Source organism: Falco cherrug, chromosome 18 (genome assembly GCF_023634085.1).
Source record: "Falco cherrug isolate bFalChe1 chromosome 18, bFalChe1.pri, whole genome shotgun sequence".
Lineage (NCBI taxonomy): Eukaryota > Metazoa > Chordata > Aves > Falconiformes > Falconidae > Falco > Falco cherrug.
The window spans coordinates 6,025,479-6,050,022 of NC_073714.1; the positions used below are offsets into that span (position 1 = coordinate 6,025,479).

At 64.5% G+C, this 24,544-nt stretch overlaps 1 protein-coding gene across 1 annotated transcript; it reads right to left on the bottom strand.

Annotated features, from left to right (window-relative positions):
* Positions 1–178: 178 nt before the first annotated feature.
* Positions 179–23,443, bottom strand: FER1L5 (fer-1 like family member 5). The gene is made up of 50 exons (XM_055696392.1): positions 23,359–23,443; positions 23,076–23,131; positions 22,899–22,990; positions 22,709–22,817; positions 22,476–22,625; positions 22,269–22,397; positions 22,129–22,191; positions 21,888–22,043; positions 21,491–21,602; positions 21,324–21,409; positions 21,176–21,244; positions 21,010–21,053; positions 20,799–20,875; positions 20,625–20,713; positions 20,426–20,539; positions 20,114–20,291; positions 19,897–20,021; positions 19,707–19,798; positions 17,364–17,550; positions 17,118–17,273; positions 12,398–12,511; positions 12,157–12,209; positions 11,957–12,071; positions 11,762–11,864; positions 11,504–11,676; positions 10,943–11,116; positions 10,072–10,186; positions 9,907–9,984; positions 9,651–9,832; positions 9,416–9,475; positions 9,232–9,330; positions 8,178–8,327; positions 7,885–8,083; positions 7,358–7,383; positions 7,233–7,274; positions 7,033–7,155; positions 5,310–5,441; positions 5,077–5,232; positions 4,899–4,990; positions 3,916–4,086; positions 3,065–3,230; positions 2,869–2,976; positions 1,768–1,856; positions 1,574–1,669; positions 1,330–1,471; positions 1,147–1,246; positions 812–1,014; positions 616–725; positions 376–523; positions 179–283 (listed from the first exon to the last, which is right to left on the bottom strand). Exons 1-50 carry the CDS (start codon positions 23,441–23,443, stop codon positions 179–181), a joined length of 5,793 nt encoding a protein of 1,930 aa, XP_055552367.1.
* Between the last annotated feature and the right edge of the window lie 1,101 nt (positions 23,444–24,544).

Below are 24,544 nucleotides of genomic sequence, written 5' to 3' on the forward strand. Positions count from 1 at the left end.
GGGGGGGGGGGCGGGAGGGTCACATCCCAGTGTCGTGGGGCTCCCCAAAACGGTGTAGCCCCTTTCCCAGCCAAGCCAGTGGTGTCGGGGTCGATGATTTGACTGTTACTGGATGTGGCTTTATTAAAGAGGTGACGCGGAGGGGTGGCACCCCCCGGCGCTCCCCAGCGCTGGCGCGTCAGGGCTTGGCCACGCTGGCTGCGTGATGCCCGGCTGCCTGGTGCTCGCTGCCGGCAAGGTGCAAGTTCTGGAGAGGGTTCACCAGCTTCATGGCCAAATAACCCTGCGAGGAGGGACAGGGGAGCTTGGGGAAGGGGGGTGGGGGAGCTTTTCAGCGGGTGAGGGGGGGGATTTGGGGGTGCCCCCTGCGCTTACCGGGGTGGCGTAGACGAAGGTGAGGAGCAGGGCGAAGAGCAGCAGCAGCGCCAGCGTCAAGCTGATGCGGCAGCGGTGCTGCTGACAGATGCTGTAGCGCAGGCTGCGCAGCGGAGCCTGCAGCCACAGGAAGGACCACTCGGGCCGCCTGCGGGTGACACCCAGCTCAGTCACCCCCCTGTCCCAGCACCCCCCCACCCCCCCCCCCCGGGGGATGAGCCGCTCTCCCCAGGGACTCACGCCGGCGCTGGGAGCGTTGGGTACATGTTGGGATCATCCCGGCCTTTCCCCACTGGCCGCTCTTCCGCCTCCTTCGCCGTCAGCAGCTCCAGGCTCAGCTCCACCTTACCCTGGTGCAGGGGGACGGGGTGCAGGATCTGGCCCTCCAGCCCCCCCAGTCCCCGCTGTCCCCCCCCGCTATCCCTCCGCCACCTACCGAGAGGCGCCGCTTGCCGCCCTCCTGCACCGTGCAGGGCCACCACCCCCGTGCCCGTCTTTGCCGGAAAAGGGAAAACCAGGAGGGGGTCTGCACCCTCCGCCAGGGCCAGGGGCTTTGGGGGGTCTCCTGCGCCATTGGGGTGCAGTCCTGGGGCCGCTGGGCTGGCTGCGGCAGCCGGGTGAGCTCCAGCTCCAGGACGCCTGTGGGGAAAAGGCAAGGTGGGGGGGCAGCTGGCTATCCCCCCCTGAGTGCCCCCCCACCCCCCCCCCGGGTGCCCCCCACCCCCCCTGGGTGCCCCCCACCCTGCCAGGGGAAAGGAAACGGGGTCTCACCCAGAAAGTCGTCAGCCGAAAACTTGTCGTTGTCCCACACTTGGAGGATGAGCTTGGGGGGCACCTTCAGCACCGTCTCATCCAAGCTCCAGAAATGCTCCTGCCGCGGCAGGGAAGGGGAATAGGGGGTGTCACGCTGGTTCCCCGTGTCCCCCAGCACCCCCACCCCGGGGTGCCCCTCACCTTCCGCAGCAGGACGCAGAGCTGCTCGGCCACCAGGTACTCGAAGGGGAAGACGAAGCGCCAGTTGAAGCTCCCGTCGCCCTGCAGCGAGCGGTAATGCACGTCCGTCTTCTGCCTCTGCTCCTCCAGCCCGTCCAGCCACCTGCGTGCCACCCGGAGGGAGGGGACGCTGCTGTCACCCGTGTCCCCACAGCCCCGCTGTCACCTCCCCAGTGGAGGGGATGCGGCGATGGCCTTGGCTCACCCGGTGACGTAGATGTCACTCATCCGCTGCCCCAGCAGGTTGATGTCCTTCAGGTCCACATCCCGCGTGTTCCAGACCACGCAGCGCAGCTCGTACCTCGGGGAGGGGACGGACACGAGGACGTGTCACCTTCCCCCCCCCCCCCCGCCCCGGGATGTCCCCGTCCCACCTCCCAGCCCTGGCTGGGTGCTCACCTCTGGGGCTTGCGGGGCGTGATGTCAACGGGGGGGCCAGGGGGCCCGAGGCTGGCGGGGAAGATGTCCACCCACATCTGCACCTTGCCCTGCACAGCACCCAGAGGGGCTGGGACCAGCACCCCTGGCTCCCAGTGCCAGTGTCCTCCCCGTCCCAGGGTGTCCCCGTCACCCCTGGGTCCCCATCACACACCCCTGCCCCCAGTGTCCCTCCCTGCCCCGGGGTCTCTACCACCTCCCAGCATCCACCCTTGACACCCCAGGGTCCCCGTCACCCCCCCAGCATCCATCCTTGTCACCCCAGGGTCCCCGTCACCCCCCCAGCATCCATCCTTGTCACCACAGGGTCCCCGTCACCCCCCCCAGCATCCATCCTTACCACCCCAGGGTCCCTGTCACCCCCCCAGCATTCATCCTTACCACCCCAGGGTCCCCGTCACCCCCCCAGCATCCATCCTTACCACCCCAGGGTCCCCGTCACCCCCCCCCAGCATCCATCCTTGTCACCACAGGGTCCCCGTCACCCCCCCAGCATCCATCCTTGTCACCACAGGGTCCCCGTCACCCCCCCAGCATCCATCCTTACCACCCCAGGGTCCCCGTCACCCCCCCAGCATCCACCCTTGTCACCACAGGGTCCCTGTCACCCCAGGGTCCCCAGCATCCTGCTTGCTCTTGGGTCCCCATCGCCCCCCCTGGTCCTTGTCACCCCCCCAGCATCCTCCCTTCTCTGGGGTCCTCATCACCCCCCCAGCATCCCCCCTGTCCTGGGGTCCCTGTCACCCCCCGGGTCAGCAGGGCAAGCCCTAGCATCCCTTCCTGCCCCAGGGTCCTCATCACCCTGGGGTCCCTCCCTGGCTGTCCCCTCATCATCCCACTGTCACTGCAGGGTCCCTGTTGAGTCTCCATCACCCCCCCACCCCCCCCACCCCCAGCATCCCTCCCTGCCCTGGGGTCCCCATCGCTCTGGGGTCCCTGTCACCCCAAGGTCCTCATCATCCCCTTGGCACCCCCTTATACCCCAAGGTCCCCATCACCCTGGGGTCTCCACCCCCCTCTCCCTGCCCTCATCCCCCCCACCTCAGGGTGCCCCAGCCTCACCTGCTCCAGCCCGGGCTGGGTGCTGTTGTAGAGGGTGCGGGTCTCGAGGTGCTCGGGGACAAGGTGACAGGCGTGGAGGACGTGCAGGGCCAGGCGCTCGCGGGGTGCCTCGGGCTGCCGGGACGCGGAGGGGCCACTCTCTGCAAGGCTGAGCTGTCGCACACGGTCCTCCCTGCGCCCCCACCCTGACCCCCACCCCGACCCCCCACCCACCAAATTGGCTGAGGAGGAAGGTATGGTCCCCAAAGGTCACCGTCGTGCCCTCGGCGCTGAATTCGGGTGCTGGCATCCCCCGGGTGCGGGCGAAGTGCTCCAGTGTCTGGCTGGGGGGCAGCTGGTCCCTCCAGTACCCAGGGCCGGTGCTGTGGGGCAGTGGGTGGGCTGGGGGCTGTGGCGTTACCCCTCCTGGGTGTCCCCTCCCTGGCCATCACCCTTGTCCCCCTTTGCCCACCCCTGTGCCGACCCCATCCTCATCTTTTTGTGCCCACCCCTACGTACCCCCCATCTCCATCCCCTGTGCCCAACCCCATGTCCCCACCCATCTCCATCCCCCTGCACCCACCCCACAACCATCCCCTGTGCCCACCCTGTGTCCACCCCATGTCCCCACCCCGTCTCCATCCCCCTGTGCCCACCCCATGCCCACCCCATGCCCACCCCTGTGCCCACCCCATGGTACCCACCTATCTCCATCCCCCTGTGCCCACCCCATGCCCACCCCATGTCCCCACCCCATCTCCATCCCCCTGTGCCCACCCCATGCCCACCCCTGTGCCCACCCCATGGTACCCACCTATCTCCATCCCCCTGTGCCCACCCCATGCCCACCCCCGTGCCCACCCCATCCTAACCTGCTTGTGCCCATCCTGACCCCATCCCTGTGCCCACCCCCACATACCCACCCCATCCCCCTGTGCCCACCCCACGACCATCTCCTCACGCCTCTCCCGTCCCCATCCTTGTGCCCACCCCATGCCCACTCCTGGGCTCAGGCCCATGGACCCCCATGTCCCCAGCCCCCTGGTGTCCCCCTCCAGGGGCACCCACGTGCGGTAGACGGTGGGCAGCCCGCAGTGGGCGCGGAAGCGGGAGAGCAGGCGGTTCTCCAGGTCGATGGTGGTGGTGCCGATCTCCTGGTCGGGGGGCAGCAGGTCATAGTCCAGCAGCGTGACCCGCAGGTCCTTCTCCAGCGGGATGGTGCCCGTCAGCTCAAACAGCCTGGAAGTGGCAGTGCCATCAACCCCGATGTCAGGGGTGGCACCCACTGGCATGGGGAGTGGGCACCCATAGGCATGGGCTTGGTGGCACAGGGACTTGGTGGTACGGGGACCCACCAGCATGGGGAATGGGCCATCTGGTGGCATGGGGACTGGGTGGCACAGGGACCCTCCAGTATGGGGAATGGGCCATCTGGTGGCATGGGGACTGGGTGGCACGGGGAATGGGGACGTGGTGGCGCAGGGACCCTCCAGTAAGGGGAATGGGGCGTTTGGTGGCATGGGGTCCTGGTGGCACAAGGACCTTCCAGCATGGGCAATGGGGACATGGTGGCACAGGGACCTGCTGTTGTGGGGAAGGGGGACCTGGTGGCATTGGGACCTGCAGATGGTGAGAATGGGGCATCTGGTGGCATGGGGACCTGGTGGCATTGGGACCTGGTGGCACAGGGACCCTCCAGCATGGGGAATGGGGAATCTGGTGGCACAGGGACCTGCTGTTGTGGGGAAGGGGGGCCTGGTGGCATGGGGACCTGCAGATATTGGGAATGGGGCATCTGGTGGCACAGGGACCTGCTGGCATGGGGAATGGGGATGTGGTGGCATGGGGACCTAGTGGCATGTCAACCCAGTGGCATAGGGACCTGCTGGCAGAGGGACAGGGCATGGGGACATGCTGACATGGGGAATGGGGCCCCACCAGCCCCCCTGGGCACCTCCTCTCCGTGCCAGGCACCCCCCAGCCCGGTGCCACCAGGGGTGATGGTGCCACTGGGGGTAACGGTGCCACCGGGCCACCCACCCTGGCCATACCTGCCAAAAACAGGCTCCAGGGTGTTGGGCACATACTGGTCCCGCTGTCCCAGCGTCTTCGTCCCAAGCGAGACACGGATGTAGGGGTCACACTGGCAGCAGGGAGGGGACCATCAGGGTGGTGTGGGGAGGGGGACAGCACAGGGGACCCCTGCCCAGCACCCATGGGTGGCCTTACCAGCCCGTTCCTGTCGCGGGGGGGCAAGTCGAAGGCCCGGATGATGTAAACCCTCACCAGGCACTTTTGGGGTTGGCTGGGGGGCAGCTGCTGGAAGTGGCGTGGTGGGGGGGGCACCTCGGGGTCCTCAGGCAGGGGGTAGATACAGAAAAGCCCCTGCGAAAGGCACCTGGCTGTCACCCTGGGGTGCTCCCCCTGAGGCCCTCGGGTCCCCCCCGGGGGCTCTCACCCACCTTGAACTCGCCCACAGGCACGGGGTCCTCCCTCGCCTCAGGGTGACCCCCCGGCTGGTAGAGGGGGAAGGTCTGGCAGAAATCCTGCAGCCCCCCAAAGTCGGGCACCGCCTCCAGCTCACAGCTGTAGATCTGGGGAGAGGGTCCTGGCCTTGGCCTCGGCCCTCTTCCCATCCCCATCCCCCTCTTGGTGCTTCTCCCATCCCTGTCCCCTTCTTATCCTTGTTCCTATCCTGTCTTCATCCCCATCCTTGTCCTCATCTCACTTTCAGCCCTGTCCCTCTGCCCAGCCTGTTGCCCTCCCAGTCTCCACCCAGACCTTGTCCCCATCCCATCCCAACCCATCCCATCCCATCCCCATCCCATCCCCATCCCCATCCCATCCCCATCCCATCCCATCCCCATCCCCATCCCATCCCATCCCATCCCCATCCCATCCCATCCCCATCCCCATCCCCATCCCATCCCATCCCCATCCCATCCCCATCCCCATCCCCATCCCCATCCCCATCCCATCCCCATCCCATCCCATCCCCATCCCCATCCCCATCCCCATCCCCATCCCATCCCCATCCCATCCCCATCCCATCCCATCCCATCCCCATCCCATCCCCATCCCATCCCCATCCCATCCCCATCCCATCCCCATCCCCATCCCCATCCCATCCCATCCCCATCCCCATCCCCATCCCCATCCCATCCCCATCCCATCCCATCCCATCCCATCCCCATCCCATCCCCATCCCCATCCCCATCCCCATCCCATCCCATCCCATCCCCATCCCCATTCCATCCCATCCCCATCCCCATCCCATCCCCATCCCATCCCCATCCCCATCCCCATCCCATCCCATCCCATCCCCATCCCCATCCCCATCCCCATCCCCATCCCATCCCATCCCATCCCATCCCATCCCATCCCCATCCCATCCCCATCCCCATCCCCATCCCCATCCCCATCCCCATCCCCATCCCCATCCCCATCCCATCCCATCCCATCCCATCCCCATCCCCATCCCATCCCCATCCCCATCCCCATCCCATCCCCATCCCATCCCATCCCCATCCCATCCCCATCCCCATCCCCATCCCCATCCCATCCCCATCCCATCCCCATCCCATCCCCATCCCATCCCATCCCATCCCCATCCCATCCCCATCCCCATCCCCATCCCCATCCCATCCCATCCCTATCCCATCCCCATCCCATCCCCATCCCATCCCATCCCATCCCCATCCCCATCCCATCCCATCCCCATCCCATCCCCATCCCCATCCCCATCCCCATCCCATCCCCATCCCATCCCCATCCCATCCCATCCCCATCCCATCCCATCCCATCCCCATCGCATCCCCATCCCATCCCCATCCCATCCCATCCCATCCCCATCCCATCCCCATCCCGTCCCCATCCCATCCCCATCCCATCCCTGTCCCTGTCCCCAGCCTATTCCCCTCCCAGTCTCCATCCCAAACTTGTCCCCATCCCATCTCCACCCCTGTCCCTGTCCCATCCCATTCCCCACCTCTTCCCCATCACTGTCCCTGTCCTCATCCTCTTCTCATCCCCAACCTTGTCCCTATCCCATCGCCATCTCTATCCCCCTCCATCCCCCTCCCAATCCCCCGCTTCATTCTTGTCCCATCCTACCCCACTTCCATCCCCGTTCCTGTCCCTGGCCCCATCCTTGTCCCCTGCTCTGGGTCCCAGGCTCTGGCTCACCTTCAGCCTGTCCCCACTGGTCCCCCGCCGGCTCTTTGTCTTGTCCCCCATGGCCGTGTAGAATTTGCTCCACCAGTCTTCCTCACCCTCATCTTCATCCGTCTCCTTCTTCTCCTCTGCAGCCTGGTGGGGAGCAGAGTGAGGTGGGGACAGGGGGCAAGGGTGGCCCTGGTGGCCAGTGGCCCCGTTCCTGTGCCCACCTTGCCCTCAGCCCCGATCTTGGCGGTGATCCTGGGCAGAAGCTGCAGGGAGAAAAGGGGATTTACTGGGGGAAACTGAGACTGGGGGCTGGGGCCACCAGGTGCCAAGGGCTTGGGGGACTCACCTGCGCTATCCTGCCCCAGGGAGCAGCTGTGGAGAGGAAAGGGGCAAATACACCCTCCTGGAGGTGGGCAGTGTGGGGCAGGGATGTGGCAGATGGTACCAGGGATTACCAGGGATGGGGCAGGGGGTACCAGGAATGGGGCAGGGCAGTACCAGGGAGCAGGGATGGGGCAGAGGGTTACCAGGGCTGGGCAGGGATGGGGCAGGGGGGTACCAGGGAGCAGGGATGGGGCAGGGGGGTACCAGGGCTGGGCAGGGCTGGGGCAGGGGGGGTACCAGGGAGCAGGGATGGGGCATGGAGGTACCAAGGCTGGGCAGGGATGGGGCAGGGGGGGTACCAGGGAGCAGGAATGGGGCAGGGATGGGGCAGGGGGTACCAGGGAGCAGGGATGGGGCATGGGGGTACCAAGGAGCAGAGATGGGGCAGGGGGGTACCAGAGAGCGGGGATGGGGCAGGGATGGGGCAGGGGGTACCAAGGAGCAGGGAGAGGCAGGGGGGTACCAGGGCTGGGCTGGGCAGGGCCATACCAGAGCCAGGCAGGAGGCCACCCGAGCTGGTCTGGGGGGTTCCAGAGCTGGGGGGCTGCCCCTTCCCGTGGGGCTGGCAGCAGTACTGCCCCAGGCCCCGCACGCAGGCCTGCCCCACCTCGGGCCGGTACCCGAAATCCCGCATGTCCAGCACCCGCAGCCGGATGGGGGGCACGTACTCCTCCTCCGCCGGCAGATGCTGGGGCCGAGTTGCACCGTCACCCCAGGGTGCCAGCGGCAGCACCCATGGGTGGGGTGCTGCCACCCCCCTTACCCACCCCCCACATCCTCACCAGCATCAGCAGGAAGGCGTTGATGGGGAAATTGGGGTTAGCGGCGAGGTCGGTGATGGTGGGGGTCCGCAGGGTCTGGCCCCCGCACTGCACCTCCAGGCTGGGTGCCCGCACGCCCCTAGGCAGCCCCCGCAGCCCCCACGCCAGCACCTGGGGGGGGGGGCACCCAGCAGCTGTCACCCCTGTGGGGTCCCCTGGGTGCTCAGAGGTCACCTCGCGTGGGCTGCATTCCCAGCGGGATGCTGAAGGTGCCTGTCCCCGTCCTTGCCCTGTCCCCATCTCCAGCCCCATCCTGTCCCCATCTTGTCTTCGTCCCTCTGTGCCTGTCCTCACCTTCATCCCTGTCCTTGTGCCTGTCCCATGGCCATCCCCTTCTTCATTGCTGTCCCCATCCCATTCCCTATCCCAGACCTTGTCCATCCTGTCTTTGTCACTGTTCCAGTTCATGTCCTTGTCCCCAGCTCCCCCTGTCCCATCCTTCTCCCTGTCCTTGCCCTCATCCCATCCCTGTCCCTGTCCCCAGCCTCTCTCAGTCTCCACTTCAGACCTCATCCCTGTCCCCATCCCCGTCCCTGTCCCCATCCTTGTCCCTATCCCTGACCTCATCCCCAGCCTGTCTTCATCCTTGTCCCCATCCCTGTCCTTGCCCCCACCCCATCTCCAAGACCTTCATCCCTGTTCCCAACCTGTCCTTCTCCCCGTCTCCATCTTGGACCGTGTCCCCATCCCACCTTCATCCCTGTCCCCATCCCAGACCTTGTCCATCCATTTCTTCACCCCTGTTCCAATCCATGCCCTTGCTCCCAGCGCCCCCTGTCCCCATCCCTCTCCCTGTCCCTGTCCCCATCCCTCTCCCTATCCCTGTCCCCATCCCTGTCCCCCTCCCAGACCTCATCCATCCCCTTCTTCATCCCTGTTCCAATCCACGTCCTTTCCCCCAGCTCCCTCTGTCCCCCTCCATTTCCCTGTCCTTGTCCCCATCCCCTTCATCACCCCGTCCCTGTCCCCAGCCTGTACCCCTCCGTGTCCCCACTCAGGGTCCCCCAGAACTCACCTCCAGTGCCACCAGCTGCAGCAGTGGCCGGACACCCAGGGGGACGCTGAAACCCCCCTGCCTCCACGGCGGGGTGCTGACCTGTGCCAGGCGCCCATCCTGCCGGGGGAGGGGGACACACACGGTGATGGTGGGACCCCATCACCTGGGTGCCCCCCATGCCACCTCCCGGCCAGCCTCTCACCTCGGCATCGTACAGCAGCTCGAAGGCGGCCAGCAGCTCCCCGGCCGGCCCCCCCGGTCCCTGCAGTGGGTAACGCCGGAGCCGGGGGGGCTGCCGGTGCCCCACATCCAGCCAAACATCTGGGGCGCACACACTCCTCCCCAGGAAAGCACCGGCACCCTGCAAAGCATTGCTTGGGCATGGGTGCTGCCCCCACCCATGGGTGCCCCCCCCCACCAACCCATGCGTGCCGTACCGCTTTGTCCTGGTCGAAGACCTCCACCACCACGGTGGGGGGCTCATCCCAGACGCCCCGGGGGTCCCCGTACAGCAGGACCCGGTGGAAAATTAGCGTCTGGTCCCAGAGGGGGTCCCGGGTGCCAGGCAGCGCCTGGGTGCTCTGGCTGACGTGCACGAAGGAGACGTGGGCGACAGGGTCTGGGGGACAGTGACACCGTCAGCACCCTGGGGTGCCCACCCTGGGGTGGGGGCCGGGGGGGGGGGTGTCCCACCTGCGGTGGCCTTGGTGCCGCGGGGTGCCAGCTCCAGCGCCTGGAAGATGTAACAGCGGAGCTGGAAGAAGTTGGGTCCTGCGGGAGAGGCAGGGGCTGGAGGGGGGGGACCTGGCACCCCCCTGGCCGGGCCTGGTCCCCTCCCCCGTGTCCCCCGGAGCTCACGTGGGAAGGTGCAGAGGATGAGGGGCATGGGCTGCTTGGGGGAGGTCCGGCACGAGCCCTGCGCCTGCTGCTCCGCCACGGCCGGCTTGTCCTCCTCGGCCAGGTCCTCCATGCCCTGCGGCACCACGGGACGTGGGGTGGGGGAGCCCCCGGCCCTGCTGCCCCCAGCCCTGCAGCCCGCTGCCCCATGTCCCACCGCCCCAGTGTCACGCCACTGCATGACCCACCTGTCCCCTCAGCCCTGCATCCCCCTCCCCGACATCCCTGTCTCTGCCACCCTCCCTCCCTCCCTCCCTCCATCCCTCCCTCCCTCTCTCCATCCCTCCCTGTATTCCCCCCTTTGTCCCTCCCTGTATTCCTCCCTCCATCTCTCCCTCCCTGTACCCCTCCCTCCCTCCATCTCTCCCTGCATCCCTCCCTCCATCCCTCCCCATATTCCTCCCTCCATCCCTCCCTCCACCCCTCCATCCCTCCTTCCCTCCCTCCCTGCATCCCTCCCTCCCTCTTTCCCTGCATCCCTCCGTCCATCCCTCCCTGCATCCCTCCCTCCCTCCCTCCCTGCATCCCTCCCTCCCTCCCTGCATCCCTCCCTCCATCCCTCCCTGCATCCCCCGCTCCCTCTCTTCCTGCATCCCTCCCTCCATCCCTCCCCGTATTCCTCCCTCCATCCCTCCCTGCACCCCTCCATCCCTCCTTCCCTCCCTCCCTGCATCCCTCCCTCCATCCCTCCCCGTATTCCTCCCTCCATCCCCCCCGCACCCCTCCATCCCTCCTTCCCTCCCTCCCTGCATCCCTCTCTCCCTCCACCCCTGCATCCCACCCTCCCTCCCTCGCCCCCCCGGTGCCCCCAGATTCCCCCCCACTCTCCTACCAGGGAGCCCTCCAGCAGGAATAGGGGTGCCACGGGCGGGGGCTGCGTGGGCACCATGCCCCGGTGCCAGCACCGCCGCCGGCACACGTCGCCCGTCCGGGGCTGCAGGTGGAAGCGGCGACCCCAGAGGGAACCGTATTCCCAGGCCTCGGCCCCCGCTGCCTCGGTGCTGTGCTGTGGGGACATGGGGCACCAGGGGGTGTTATGGGCACGGGGTGGCATGGGGACGGAGTGGCATGGGGATGGAGTGGCATGGCACAAGGGGATGGACAGGGCTGCTCACACTAGTGGGCAAAGGTCTGGTGCCATCCCATCCCTGCTGCCACATCCCTGCCGTCCCCATCCCTGCCACCCTGTCCCTACCACCCCTGTCCCTGCTGTCCCCATCCCTGCCACCCCATCCCTGCCATCCCCATCCCTGCCACTCCTCTCTTTGCCACCCCCATCCCACCACCCTTGTCCCTACAACCCCCGTCCTTGCTGTCCCCATCCCTGCCACCCTCATCCCTGCCACCCCATCCTGCCACCCCCCCATCCCCACTGCCCCGTCACTGTCCCCACCGCTCCATCCAGCTGGAGGAAGGAGGCCACATCCTGCTCCGGTCCTTGGGCACTGGGGTCTCTGTGGCGGGTGCGCAGCCAGCGCCGGCGCCGATGCGTGTGGTACGTCTTCTCCGTGGCGTGCCATGCTGCCGGGGGGCTGCCGGGGTCCACGCTCACCCCGTACTCCCAACCTGCAGCAGCACCCAGGTGTCCTCAGCACTGCCACCACCCCACCCTCACCCACCCCAGGGTGACTGGCTGGGGATACCCACTCACCAGCCTCATCCACAGCCCCTGTCACATCCACCCGCCAGCCGTCGGTGATGTGCCACCCCTGGGGACATGCCACCTCCTCTTTGGGTGGCACCGCTGTGCCGCTCTGCAACACCGGGTGAGAGCTGAGCCCTGGTGCACTCGTGCCACTCCACCGCTGGCACCCCCCCAGTGCCACCCGTGTGGTCCCCTGCTCACGGCGTCGGTGCTGGCCACGGCGGCAGGTCCCCACTCGCCGCTGGGCTGCCGGCTCTCGTTCTCGTAGACGTCCTCCAGCACCTCGCCCATGTTGGTCTCCGTGTCCAGCAGCAGCCTGGGGACAAGGGGACAACGCTGGCATCACCCGAGGTCCCCAAGGTGGCAGGGTGGGTGTCACCACCCCATCCCATGGGACTCACCGCCGCTGGGGCTCCACAGTCCAGGGTCCCTTCCAGCGCCAGCCCTTGGGGGGCTGGATCCGGTGGCAGGGGAGCCCCCGCTTTTCCGGCACTGTCGGAGAAACTGGGGCGCCCCAGGAGCCCCCGGGAACCCCACTTGCCCAGTAGCTTGGTCTGGTTTTCGTACTGGGAGGGAGATGACATGGGGTTGAGGGGTGCTGGGGGGGGCACGCAGCGGTGGTCCCCCCACCCTAGGGCTCACCATCTCGACGTAGACGTGCAGGGTGCCCTCCAGGTGCCGCGGCAGGTCCTTGCTGTCAGCCACCCGTCCCAGCCACAGCCGGAGCCGGAGCTGGGCGCAGATGTCCCCAGAGCCCTGTGCCCCGCAGCGTGGGTCACGGTAGGGGACATGGCGGGGGACATGGCGGGGGATGTGGGAGGGGACATGGCGGGGGACATGGCAGGGGACATGGTGGGGACATGGCGGGAGCATGGTGGGGGACGTGGGAGGGGACATGGTGGGGACATGGTGGGGGACATGGTGGGGACATGGTGGGGACATGGTGGGAACATGGCGGGGGACGTGGGAGGGGACATGGTGGGGACATGGTGGGGGACATGGTGGGGGACATGATGGGGACATGGTGGGGACATGGTGGGGGACATGGCAGGGGACATGGTGGGGGACATGGTGGGGACGTGGCGGGGACATGGTGGGAACATGGTGGGGGACGTGGGAGGGGACATGGCGGGGACATGGTGGGGGACATGGCGGGGACATGGTGGGGACATGGCGGGGACATAGTGGGGACATGGTGGGGGACATGGGGGGGGGACATGGGGGCATGGCAGGGACATGGTGGGGACATGGCATGAGACATGGTGAGGGATGTCAGAGGGGACATGGTGGGGACATGGTGGGGACATGGTGGGGGACATGGGGGCATGGCAGGGACATGGTGGGGACATGGCATGAGACATGGTGAGGGATGTCAGAGGGGACATGGTGGGGACATGGCGGGGGACATGGTGAGGGATGTCAGAGGGGACATGGTGGGGACATGGCGGGGGGACATGGTGGGGGACATGGCGGGGACATGGTGGGGGACGTGGGAGGGGACATGGTGGGGACATGGTGGGGGACATGGTGGGGACATGGTGGGGGACATGGCAGGGGACATGGTGGGGGACATGGTGGGGACATGGCGGGGACATGGTGGGAACATGGTGGGGGACGTGGGAGGGGACATGGCAGGGACATGGTGGGGACATGGTGGGGGACATGGTGGGGGACATGCTGGGGGACATGGTGGGGACATGGTGGGGGACATGGCAGGGGACATGGTGGGGGACATGGTGGGGACGTGGCGGGGACATGGTGGGGACATGGCGGGGGACATGGTGGGGACATGGGGGCATGGCAGGGACATGGTGGGGACATGGCATGAGACATGGTGCGGGTTGTCGGAGGGGACATGGTGGGGTCATGGCGGGGGACATGGTGGGGACATGGGGGCATGGCAGGGACATGGTGGGGACACGGAGAAGGTCTAAGAGGGACGTAGAAGGGACACAGGGGCATGGAGGAGACATGGAGGGGACGTGGTGGGGACACAAAGGGGTTGTGGAGGGGACACAGAGGGCACATGGAGGGGATGTGGGGGGCTGTAGATGTGACATGGGGAAGATCTAGAAGGGACACAGAGGGGACATGGAGAGGATGCAGAGGGGATCGGGGGACATGGAAGAGATGTGGAGGGGACACAGAGGGGACGTGGAGGGGACACAGAGGGCACATGGAGGGGATGTGGGGGGCTGTAGATGTGACATGGGGAAGATCTAGAAGGGACACAGAGGGGACATGGAGAGGATGCAGAGGGGATCGGGGGACATGGAAGAGATGTGGAGGGGACACAGAGGGGACGTGGAGGGGACACAGAGGGCACATGGAGGGGATGTGGGGGGCTGTAGATGTGACATGGGGAAGATCTAGAAGGGACACAGAGGGGACATGGAGAGGATGCAGAGGGGATCGGGGGACATGGAAGAGATGTGGAGGGGACACAGAGGGGACGTGGAGGGGACACAGAGGGCACATGGAGGGGATGTGGGGGGCTGTAGATGTGACATGGGGAAGATCTAGAAGGGACACAGAGGGGACATGGAGAGGATGCAGAGGGGATCGGGGGGACATGGAAGAGATGTGGAGGGGACACAGAGGGGACGTGGAGGGGACACAGAGGGGACATGGAGGGGACACAGAGGAGATGTTCAGGGGGATGTAGTGGGGACATGGAGGGGGACATGGAGAAGATCTAGAAGGGACATAGAGGGAACACAGGGGATGTGGAAAGGACATGGCAGGGATATGGAGGGGACACAAGGGGACATGGAGGGGACAGACGGGATGTAGAGGGACATGGAGCGGGGCATGGAAAAGATCGCCAAGGGACCCAGAGGTGACATGAGGATGTGGGAGGGACACGGAGGGGACATGGATGGGACAAGAGGGGATGTGTAGAGGACATGAAGGAGTTATAGAGAGGACACAGAGGGGACAGGCAGGGGACATGGAGGGGACATAGAGGAAGTATGGAGGGGACACAGAGGGGACATGAAGAGGGGACAGAGAGGGGATGTGGAGGGGACATGGATGGGACACAGAGGGGACACAAAGAGGACATGGAGAGGACATAGAAGGGATGTGTGGATGGGCTGTGGCGGGGATGTGAAGGGTTCATGGATGGGACGTGGGTGGGATGCAGGGAACGCGGAGGGGACACAGAGGTGACATGGAGGGGATGTGGGGAACACGGAGGGGACACAGAGGTGACATGGAGGGGTTCAGGGAACGCGGAGGGGACACAGAGGTGACATGGAGGGGATGTGGGGAACGTGGAGGAGACACAGAGGTGACATGGAGGGGATGTGGGGAACGCGGAGGGGACACAGAGGTGACATGGAGGGGTTCAGGGAACGCGGAGGGGACCCAGGTGACAAGTAGGGGATGCGGGGAATACGGAGGGGACACAGAGGTGACAAGGAGGGGATGCGGGGAACACGGAGGGGACACAGAGGTGACATGGGTGGGATGCAGGGAACGCGGAGGGGACACAGAGGTGACATGGAGGGGTTCAGGGAACGCGGAGGGGACACAGAGGTGACATGGGTGGGTTGCAGGGAACGCAGAGGGGACACAGAGGTGACAAGGAGGGGATGCAGGGAACGCGGAGGGGACACAGAGGTGACATGGGTGGGATGCAGGGAACGCGGAGGGGACACAGAGGTGACATGGAGGGGATGCGGGGAACACAGAGGGGACACAGAGGTGACATGGAGGGGATGTGGGGAACACAGAGGGGACACAGGTGACATGGAGGGGATGTGGGGAACACGGAGGGGACACAGAGGTGACAAGGAGGGGATGCGGGGAACACGGAGGGGACACAGAGGTGACATGGAGGGGTTCAGGGAACGCGGAGGGGACACAGAGGTGACAAGGAGGGGATGCAGGGAACACAGAGGGGACACAGAGGTGACAAGGAGGGGATGCAGGGAACGCGGAGGGGACACAGAGGTGACATGGAGGGGATGCGGGGAACGCGGAGGGGACACAGAGGTGACATGGAGGGGATGCGGGGAACGCGGAGGGGACACAGAGGTGACATGGAGGGGATGTGGGGAACACGGAGGGGACACAGAGGTGACATGGAGGGGTTCAGGGAACGCGGAGGGGACACAGAGGTGACATGGAGGGGATGTGGGGAACGTGGAGGAGACACAGAGGTGACATGGAGGGGATGTGGGGAATGCGGAGGGGACACAGAGGTGACATGGAGGGGTTCAGGGAACGCGGAGGGGACCCAGGTGACAAGTAGGGGATGCGGGGAATACGGAAGGGACACAGAGGTGACAAGGAGGGGATGTGGGGAACACGGAGGGGACACAGAGGTGACATGGGTGGGATGCAGGGAACGCAGAGGGGACACAGAGGTGACATGGAGGGGTTCAGGGAACGCGGAGGGGACACAGAGGTGACATGGGTGGGATGCAGGGAACGCAGAGGGGACACAGAGGTGACAAGGAGGGGATGCAGGGAACGCGGAGGGGACACAGAGGTGACATGGGTGGGATGCAGGGAACGCGGAGGGGACACAGAGGTGACATGGAGGGGATGCGGGGAACACAGAGGGGACACAGAGGTGACATGGAGGGGATGTGGGGAACACGGAGGGGACACAGAGGTGACATGGAGGGGATGCGGGGAACACGGAGGGGACACAGGTGACATGGAGGGGATGTGGGGAACACGGAGGGGACACAGAGGTGACAAGGAGGGGATGCGGGGAACACGGAGGGGACACAGAGGTGACATGGAGGGGTTCAGGGAACGCGGAGGGGACACAGAGGTGACAAGGAGGGGATGCAGGGAACACAGAGGGGACACAGAGGTGACATGGGTGGGATGCAGGGAACGCGGAGGGGACACAGAGGTGACATGGAGGGGATGCGGGGAACGCGGAGGGGACACAGAGGTGACATGGAGGGGATGCGGGGAACGCGGAGGGGACACAGAGGTGACATGGAGGGGTTCAGGGAACGCGGAGGGGACACAGAGGTGACAAGGAGGGGATGCGGGGAACACAGAGGGGACACAGAGGTGACATGGGTGGGATGCAGGGAACGCAGAGGGGACACAGAGGTGACATGGGTGGGATGCAGGGAACGCGGAGGGGACACAGAGGTGACATGGAGGGGATGCGGGGAACACAGAGGGGACACAGAGGTGACAAGGAGGGGATGCGGGGAACACGGAGGGGACACAGAGGTGACAAGGAGGGGATGCAGGGAACGCGGAGGGGACACAGAGGTGACATGGGTGGGATGCAGGGAACGCAGAGGGGACACAGAGGTGACATGGAGGGGTTCAGGGAACGCGGAGGGGACACAGAGGTGACATGGAGGTGACATGGGCTGCCTACCACCAGGAAGAGGGTCTGGATCCGGCCGCAGAGCTGGCCGCAGGCGCCGGGGCCACTCCGGGAAAACATGATATCGGCCGCGGGGACACGGGCACAAGCCACCCGCCGCTCGCCCCGCAGCAGCCACAGCAGCACGTCAGGCACCCCAGCCTGCGGCTGTGGGGACAGGGACCGGTGGGCTGAGCCCAGCCACAGCTCATCACAGCGATGAGACCCCCCCCCCCGTATCCCAGCCTCAGCCCCCACCTCGACAGCCAGGGCGGTCACGCGTCCCAGCCAGCCCTCGGCCACCGGCAGCAACGTGTCCCAGCCGGCCCTCGGTGGCACCGCCGCCGCCGCCGCCATGCACCGGAGGACGTGAAGACGGGTGGCCCGGAGGTGGGTGTCCAGCGGCGTGGGGGTGGGCTGAGCCTCCAGCCGGGGCAGCGCTCGCCTGCAGACAGCCCCCCCAAATGCCCCGTTTTCCCCTCAAAATATCCCATTGTCCTCTACAATTCCCCATTTCCCCCCCAATTTCCTCCCAAAAGACAACTTCCCCCTTAATTACCATTTCCCCCCATCCCCCCATTCCCCCCCAGTTACCCCATTTCCCCAAATGTCCCCTTGTCCTCTACAATTCCTCCTTTTCCACCCAAATACCCCATTTCCCCCAGTTACCCTGTTTCCCCCCAAATTACCCCATTTTCCTTCCAGTTGTCCCATTTTCCCCCAAAATGTCTCATTGTCCTCTACAATTCCTCTTTTCCCCCCCAAATACCCCATTTGCCCCAAAAATACAACTTTACCCCCAATTACCCTCTTTCCCCCAATGCCCCATTTCCCCCCAATGCCCCATTTCCACCTCCAATGCCCCCATTTCCCCCCCAAATGCCCCATTTCCCCCCCAAATGCCCCATTTTCCCCTCGATTGCCCCATTTCCCCCCAAATATCCCACTGTCCTCTACAACTCCCCCTTTTCCTCCCAATTTCCTCCCAAAAGACAACTTCCCCCTTAATTACCATTTCCCCCCATCCCCCCATTCCCCCCCAGTTACCCCATTTCCCCAAATGTCCCCTTGTCCTCTACAATTCCTCCTTTTCCACCCAAATACCCCATTTCCCCCCAGTTACCCTGTTTCCCCCCAAATTACCCCATTTTCCTTCCAGTTGTCCCATTTTCCCCCAAAATGTCTCATTGTCCTCTACAATTCCTCTTTTCCCCCCCAAATACCCCATTTGCCCCAAAAATACAACTTTACCCCCAATTACCCTCTTTCCCCCAATGCCCCATTTCCCCCCAATGCCCCATTTCCACCTCCAATGCCCCCATTTCCCCCCCAAATGCCCCATTTCCCCCCCAAATGCCCCATTTTCCCCTCGATTGCCCCATTTCCCCCCAAATATCCCATTGTCCTCTACAACTCCCCCTTTTCCTCCCAATTTCCTCCCAAAAGACAACTTCCCCCTTAATTACCATTTCCCCCCATCCCCCCATTCCCCCCCAGTTACCCCATTTCCCCAAATGTCCCCTTGTCCTCTACAATTCCTCCTTTTCCACCCAAATACCCCATTTCCCCCCAGTTACCCTGTTTCCCCCCAAATTACCCCATTTTCCTTCCAGTTGTCCCATTTTCCCCCAAAATGTCTCATTGTCCTCTAAAATTCCTTTTTCCACCCAGATGCCCCATTTGCCCCCAAATACAACTTCCCCCACAATTACCTCATCTCCCCCCAATGCCCCCGTTTCCCCCCAAAGCCCTATTCCCCCCCAAAATGCCCCATTTCCCCCCCAAAATGCCTCATTTACCCCCAAATGCCCCATTTTCCCCCCAATGCTCCATTTCCCCCCAAATCCCCATTTCCTTCCCAATGCCCCCATTTCTCCCAATGCTCATTTCCCCCCAAAATGCCCCATTCCCCCCAAAATGCCCCATTTCCCCCAATGTTCCATTTCCCCCCAAATGCCCCAATTACCCCCAAATGCCCCCATTTCCCCCCTAATGGCCCATTTAACCCCCCAATGCCCCACTCCCCCCCCAACGCCCCCATTTCCCCCCCAAATCCACATTTCCTTCCCAATGGTCCCATTTCCCCCCAATGCCCCATTTCCCCCCCAAATGCCCCATTCCCCCCAATGTCCCATTTCCTCCCCCAATGCCCCATTTCCCCCCCAAATGCCCCATTCCGCCCAATGTCCCATTTCCTCCCCCAATGCCCCATTTCCCCCCCAAATGCCCCATTCCGCCCAATGTCCCATTTCCTCCCCCAATGCCCCATTTCCCCCCCAAATGCCCCATTCCCCCCAATGTCCCATTTCCTCCCCCAATGCCCCATTTCCCCCCCAAATGCCCCATTCCCCCCAATGTCTCATTTCCTCCCCCAATGCCCCACCCCCCAAATGCCCCATTTCCCCCTCAATTATCCCATTTCCCCCCCAAATATCCCATTTTCCTCTAAAATTCCTCATTTCCTCCCCCCCAAAACCCCATTTCCCCCCTCCAAAGAGTGTTTGCAAGCCCAGGGGTCCCCCCCAGCACCCCACCACCTACAACTTCAGGACACCCAGCACCCCCCCCCCCCCCCGAGAACCACCCCCCCGCCCCCCTCACCCGCAGTCCTGTGCCAGCTGGCGCAGCAGCCTCCTGCCGATGTCCCCCACCATGTCCCCACGGGCGCCCCGCAGCTCCGCCACGTTCCTCTCCTGCAAAGATCCCCCCTAAAACCATCCCACCCCAGAGCAGTGGGGGGGGGGGTCACGTCCCACCCCGCCCTACCCCACCGTCACCCATGGGTGCTCACCAGCCGCCGGCACAAGGCACGCAGGAGGTTTAGGGCATCCCAACGGTGACTGGCATCCTCCCAGGATGAGGTGACAGCCGCCACCGGTTTGTCACCGTACCACGGCAGGTAGTGATAGCGGTTGCCTGTATCCAGAGGGCACTGAGCATCCTATGGGACACCGGAGGGGTACCACCTTTGTGTGTGTGTGTGTGTGTGTCCCCAGCATCCCACTCACCATCAAAGAGGGGGCAACCGTGCGGGGTGACGGAGGCAGCTGGCTTGCAGGTGACATCGCCCATGTCACCGTAGTTGCCAAGACTGAGCTCGAAGCGCAGGAGCTCAGGGCCGGCTGGCACCATGGTGGCCGAATAAAAGACCCCACAGAGCCCGAACCGATGGCGGGGCAAATGGCACTGTGGAAAAAAAAAATAAAAATTCCCAAAATTTCCCAAAATCCTCCCCAAATATTCCAATGGCACTTAAAAAAAAAAAAAAAAAAGACCCCCAAGGGTGGCACTGAAACTGCACAGTGTCCCCGTGTCCTCACCTGCACCCGGGTGACATCCTCAGGGGCGATGGTGGCCTGCTGGCACCCATCCGGGGTCCTCATGTGGGTGCTGAGCTCCAGCAGCACCCGGCCCCGATAAGCCACCTTGGTGTCCTGTCACATAAGGGTGGGTGGGTGGGTGGGTGTCACCCCCCCAACACCCAAATGGGTGCTGTGCCCACCCCTGGCACCCACTCACGGTGCTGAGCTTCCCGGCAGCGTCCGGCCGAGGACCGTAGAAGGGGAGGAAGCTGGGTCCGAAGCAGGGTAAGAAGCCAGGGGTCCCCTCTGGGAGGAAAAAAGGGGATTCAGTGGGGGGGGGGGGGTCTGGGTTCTGGGGACCCCCCACCCAAGGGTGGACCACCCTGCTCACCCTCAAGCTCAGCACCGGCGGAAGAGATCTGGGAGAGGTGGAGGACGGCGGTGCCCAGGACCTTGCTGCTGCGGGACCTGCGGGTGAGCAATGAAAGGGGGGGGTGTCCCTCCAAAATGTGGTGTCCCCCCAAAATGTGGTGTCCCCCCAAAGTGGGGTGTCCCCCAAAACCAGGGAGTTCCCCAAAGCTGGGGGGTTCCCCCCTACTTACCCACTGAGGATGGCCAGCTGGATCTCATCACAGATGGGGGGCAGCTGTGGGGAGAAAAAAAAAAAAAGGGGGGGGGGGTTTGAAATATGAGGTGACCTCCTTTTGGGGACACCCCTGCTTTGGGGGGGGTGCAGGATGTGTGCTGGGGCTTGAGGGGGCACCTCACCCGCAGGGGGAAGAAGAAGACCTCGTTCCACTCCGGGTTGGCGTCGGGGGGCATCACTCGGGTGCAGAGCTGCATTGAGCAGAGCCATGACCCCCCCCGCCGCAGGATGCGACCCCCACCCCACCCCCAGCCCCAGCCCAGCACCCACCGTCCTGCCGGCGAAGCTGACCCGCACCGCCGCCGCCACGAAGCCCCTCTTGCTGCCCACCGAGGGGAGATGCTGCCGAGCCGCCTCTGCTCCATGGGGATGAGGAGAGGTGGGCATGGGGGGATCCCCCAGATCCACCCAACCCCCCCAAACCCCCCCATGCCCACCCTGCGGCAGGTCCTCAGCGCGGTAGATGCAGAGCTGGAGCGTGGCAGCACATGGTGGGGGCTTCAGCAGGTTGGCCTCCACGTCCTCGTCCCCCGCCGGCTCCTCCTGCTCCTTGGGGTGGGGTATGGAAAAATGGGCCCCCCCCCCTCCTCCAGGCAGGATTCTTTGGGGGGTGCTGGGGAGGATGGGGGGATGCTCACCGGTACCGGCTCGCCGGCGCGGAGCACAGCCATGCTGACACGGAGGTACCCCTGGCACCCGGCGTCGGGGCGCTGGGGGTGCTGCAGGCTTAGCCATTTCCAGCTCAAGTGATGTCCTGGCGTGGTGGGAGACGCCGGTGTCACCCCGGTGTCACCTCAGTGTCACCGCGGTGCCCACCGCAACCCTCTCACCTACCTGGCGCACGGCAGACGGTGCCGATGTCCAGCTGCGGGGATGGCAAAGGGGGTGAGAGCGGCCGGACCGTGGCGTGACGCCTCGTCCCTCAGCCATTGTCCTCACCTGGAAGATGCCGATGACAGCTTTGGCGCGGGTGGCCCGCGAGTCCAGCACCTGCGATGGCAGGGGGGGGGAACACGGTGTCAGCGGCCACTCCGCTGTCCCTGTCCCCACCGGTGCCACTGAGCCCCTCCCTGACCTGGATGCGGATGGGCTCCACCACCAGCTGGGCAAGCGTCAGGTAGAAATTTTGGCAAAACACCTGGAAAACGGGCAAAAGAGGGTGAGGGCAGGGTGAGGGGACACCGGCGGGTCCTCATGTCCCCTCCCCGGTGTCACCTCATTGTAGTAGGGGTTGTTCCCGACTCGGATCCTGGTCCTGAAGCGGTGCTGGCCGATGAGGACTATCACCACCGGCTTGATGTCATTGCCCTGGAGCTGGTGGCCCTTGATGATCCTCACTCGTACCTATGTGACAGGAGGTGACACAGTGGCCACCTGACAGGACATCGCCCTTGGGTGCCACCGCGCCCATGGGTGCCATACCTGGAAATCCTCTTTGCTCCCAGCCGAGGGCTTGCTGGGGTGGTGGGGTGACCCTGGTGACACCGCCCGCAGTGGCACCTGTCCTTGCAGGACCGCGGTGTCCTCTGCGGTGCCATGGGGGATGTAAGAGCAGCGGAAGGTGACAGTGCACTGCAAAAGGACAGGTGGCACCCTAGACCATGCCTGGTGGCACCCTGGGGTGCTGCTGGGTGGGTGTGTGGGTGGGTGCTCACCCCCGTGGGTTGTCCCCGTGGGTCCAGCAGCGGGACGTCAGCAAGGGACAGTGGCAGCCCAGGGTCGGCCACCAACCGGTCCAGTGAAACCGTGGTGGCCCCTAGGTCCCTGCGGGGACAGGGGGACACGGTGAGGGTGGTCACACTGTGGGTGGTCCCCCTGGGGTGCCCACCCATGGGGGCTACTTACCCCTGGGGTGCCGGCTGGCCCCAGTGCCGGAGGCGCAGGGTGAGGCTGGCCGTGGGCTGCAGGGGACACATGCCCAGTGGCCACACCAGTGTCTGGGGGGGACAGCAGATACAAGAGGTCACTGAGGTGGCCTGAGATGTCCCCATGCCACTGCAGGCCACCCTGGGGTCACCTCACCTCATTCCAGATGGGACTGTGCTCCTCCGGCACCACTCGGGTGCTCCTGGGGACACCTGGGGGGGACGACAGGAGGGAAGGTGGTGGCATGTCAAGGGGACATTGGGGTGCAAGGGGAAGGTTGGCCCTGTCCCCATGTGCAGGCATGGACATCGCTGTCCCCAGGCACGGGTGGCACCATCCCATCACACGAGGCTGCCTCCCCGCTGCACCAGGATGGCTGATGCCATCTTGTCCCATGGGGACGGCCACCACAGTGTCCCCCCCTCGTACCCGGCAGTACCTCTGAAGCGGGCAGACACGTGCAAGCCAGGCCCAGAGCTGGTGGGCCTGGGGACATGGGCACTGGCCACCAGCAGCCGCAGCATGGTCGCTTCCCTGTGCCACTGTGCGACAGAGGCGCTGTCACCAAGGCACTGCCACCTCGGTGCCTGGATGCATTATGGAATGGCACTGGGGGGGGGGGGGGGGGAGGGGCTACTGCTGGCTTGGCTTGGCGGGTGTCACTGTGTCACAATATGCATTTGTCGCTGCATACCTGTCACTACATATCTATGCTCTGTGTCCCTGTGTACCCGCATCCCCACGTCCATATGTCCCTATAACATTGAGTCCCTGTGTCTGTGTGTCCCCATGTCCCTGTGTCCCTATAGCTCTAAGTCCCCATGTCCATGTGTCCCGTCTCCATAGCAACAAGCCCCCATGTCCACGTGTCCTGATAGCACTGAGTCCCCATGTCCCTAGAGTACCAAGTCCCTATGTCCCCATGTCCACATACCCACGTCCCCATGCCCCCACAGCACCGAGTCCCCAAGTCCCCATGTCCCTATAGCATTGAGTTCCCATGTCCCCGTGTCCCCATGTCCCCATGTTCCTATGTCTCCACAGCACCAAGTCTGCATGTGCCCATGTCCCTGTGTCCCTATTGCACCGAGTCCCCATATCCCTGTGTCCCCATGTCTGTATGTCCCTATAGCACTGAGTCCCCATGTCCCTGTGTCCCTATAGCACCAAGTCCCCATGTCTGTGTGTCCCCATGTCCATATGTCCCAATAGCAGAGTCCCCATGTCCTTATAGCACGGACTCCCTGTGTCCCCGCATCCCCATATCTCCATAGCACCAAGTCCCTATGTCCCCATGTCCCCGTGTCCACATGTCCCTATAGCACTGAGTTCCCATGTCCTCGTGATCCCATGTCTCCACAGCACTGAGTCCCCATGTCCCCATGTCTCCATGTGTCCCTATAGCACCGAGTCCCCATGTCCCCATGTGTCCCTATAGCACCAAGTCCCCATGTCCCCATGTCTCCATGTCCCTATAGCACCAAATCCCCATGCACACATGTCCCTATAGCACTGAGTCCATGTGTCCTTGCGTCCCCATATCTCCATAGCACCGAGTCCCCATGTCTGTGTGTCCCCATGTCTGTATGTCCCTATAGCACCGAGTCCCTGTGTCCCCATATCTC

Coding starts and splice junctions, on each gene's coding strand:
- FER1L5 (XM_055696392.1), bottom strand. CDS start 23,443: ATGCTGCGGCTGCTGGTGGCCAGTGCCCATGTCCCCAGGCCCACCAGC. Junction 11,677..11,761: donor AGGGGCTGTGGATGAGGCTG/GTGAGTGGGTAT, acceptor GTGCTGCTGCAG/GTTGGGAGTACGGGGTGAGC. Junction 1,472..1,573: donor AGTGACATCTACGTCACCGG/GTGAGCCAAGGC, acceptor GGTGGCACGCAG/GTGGCTGGACGGGCTGGAGG.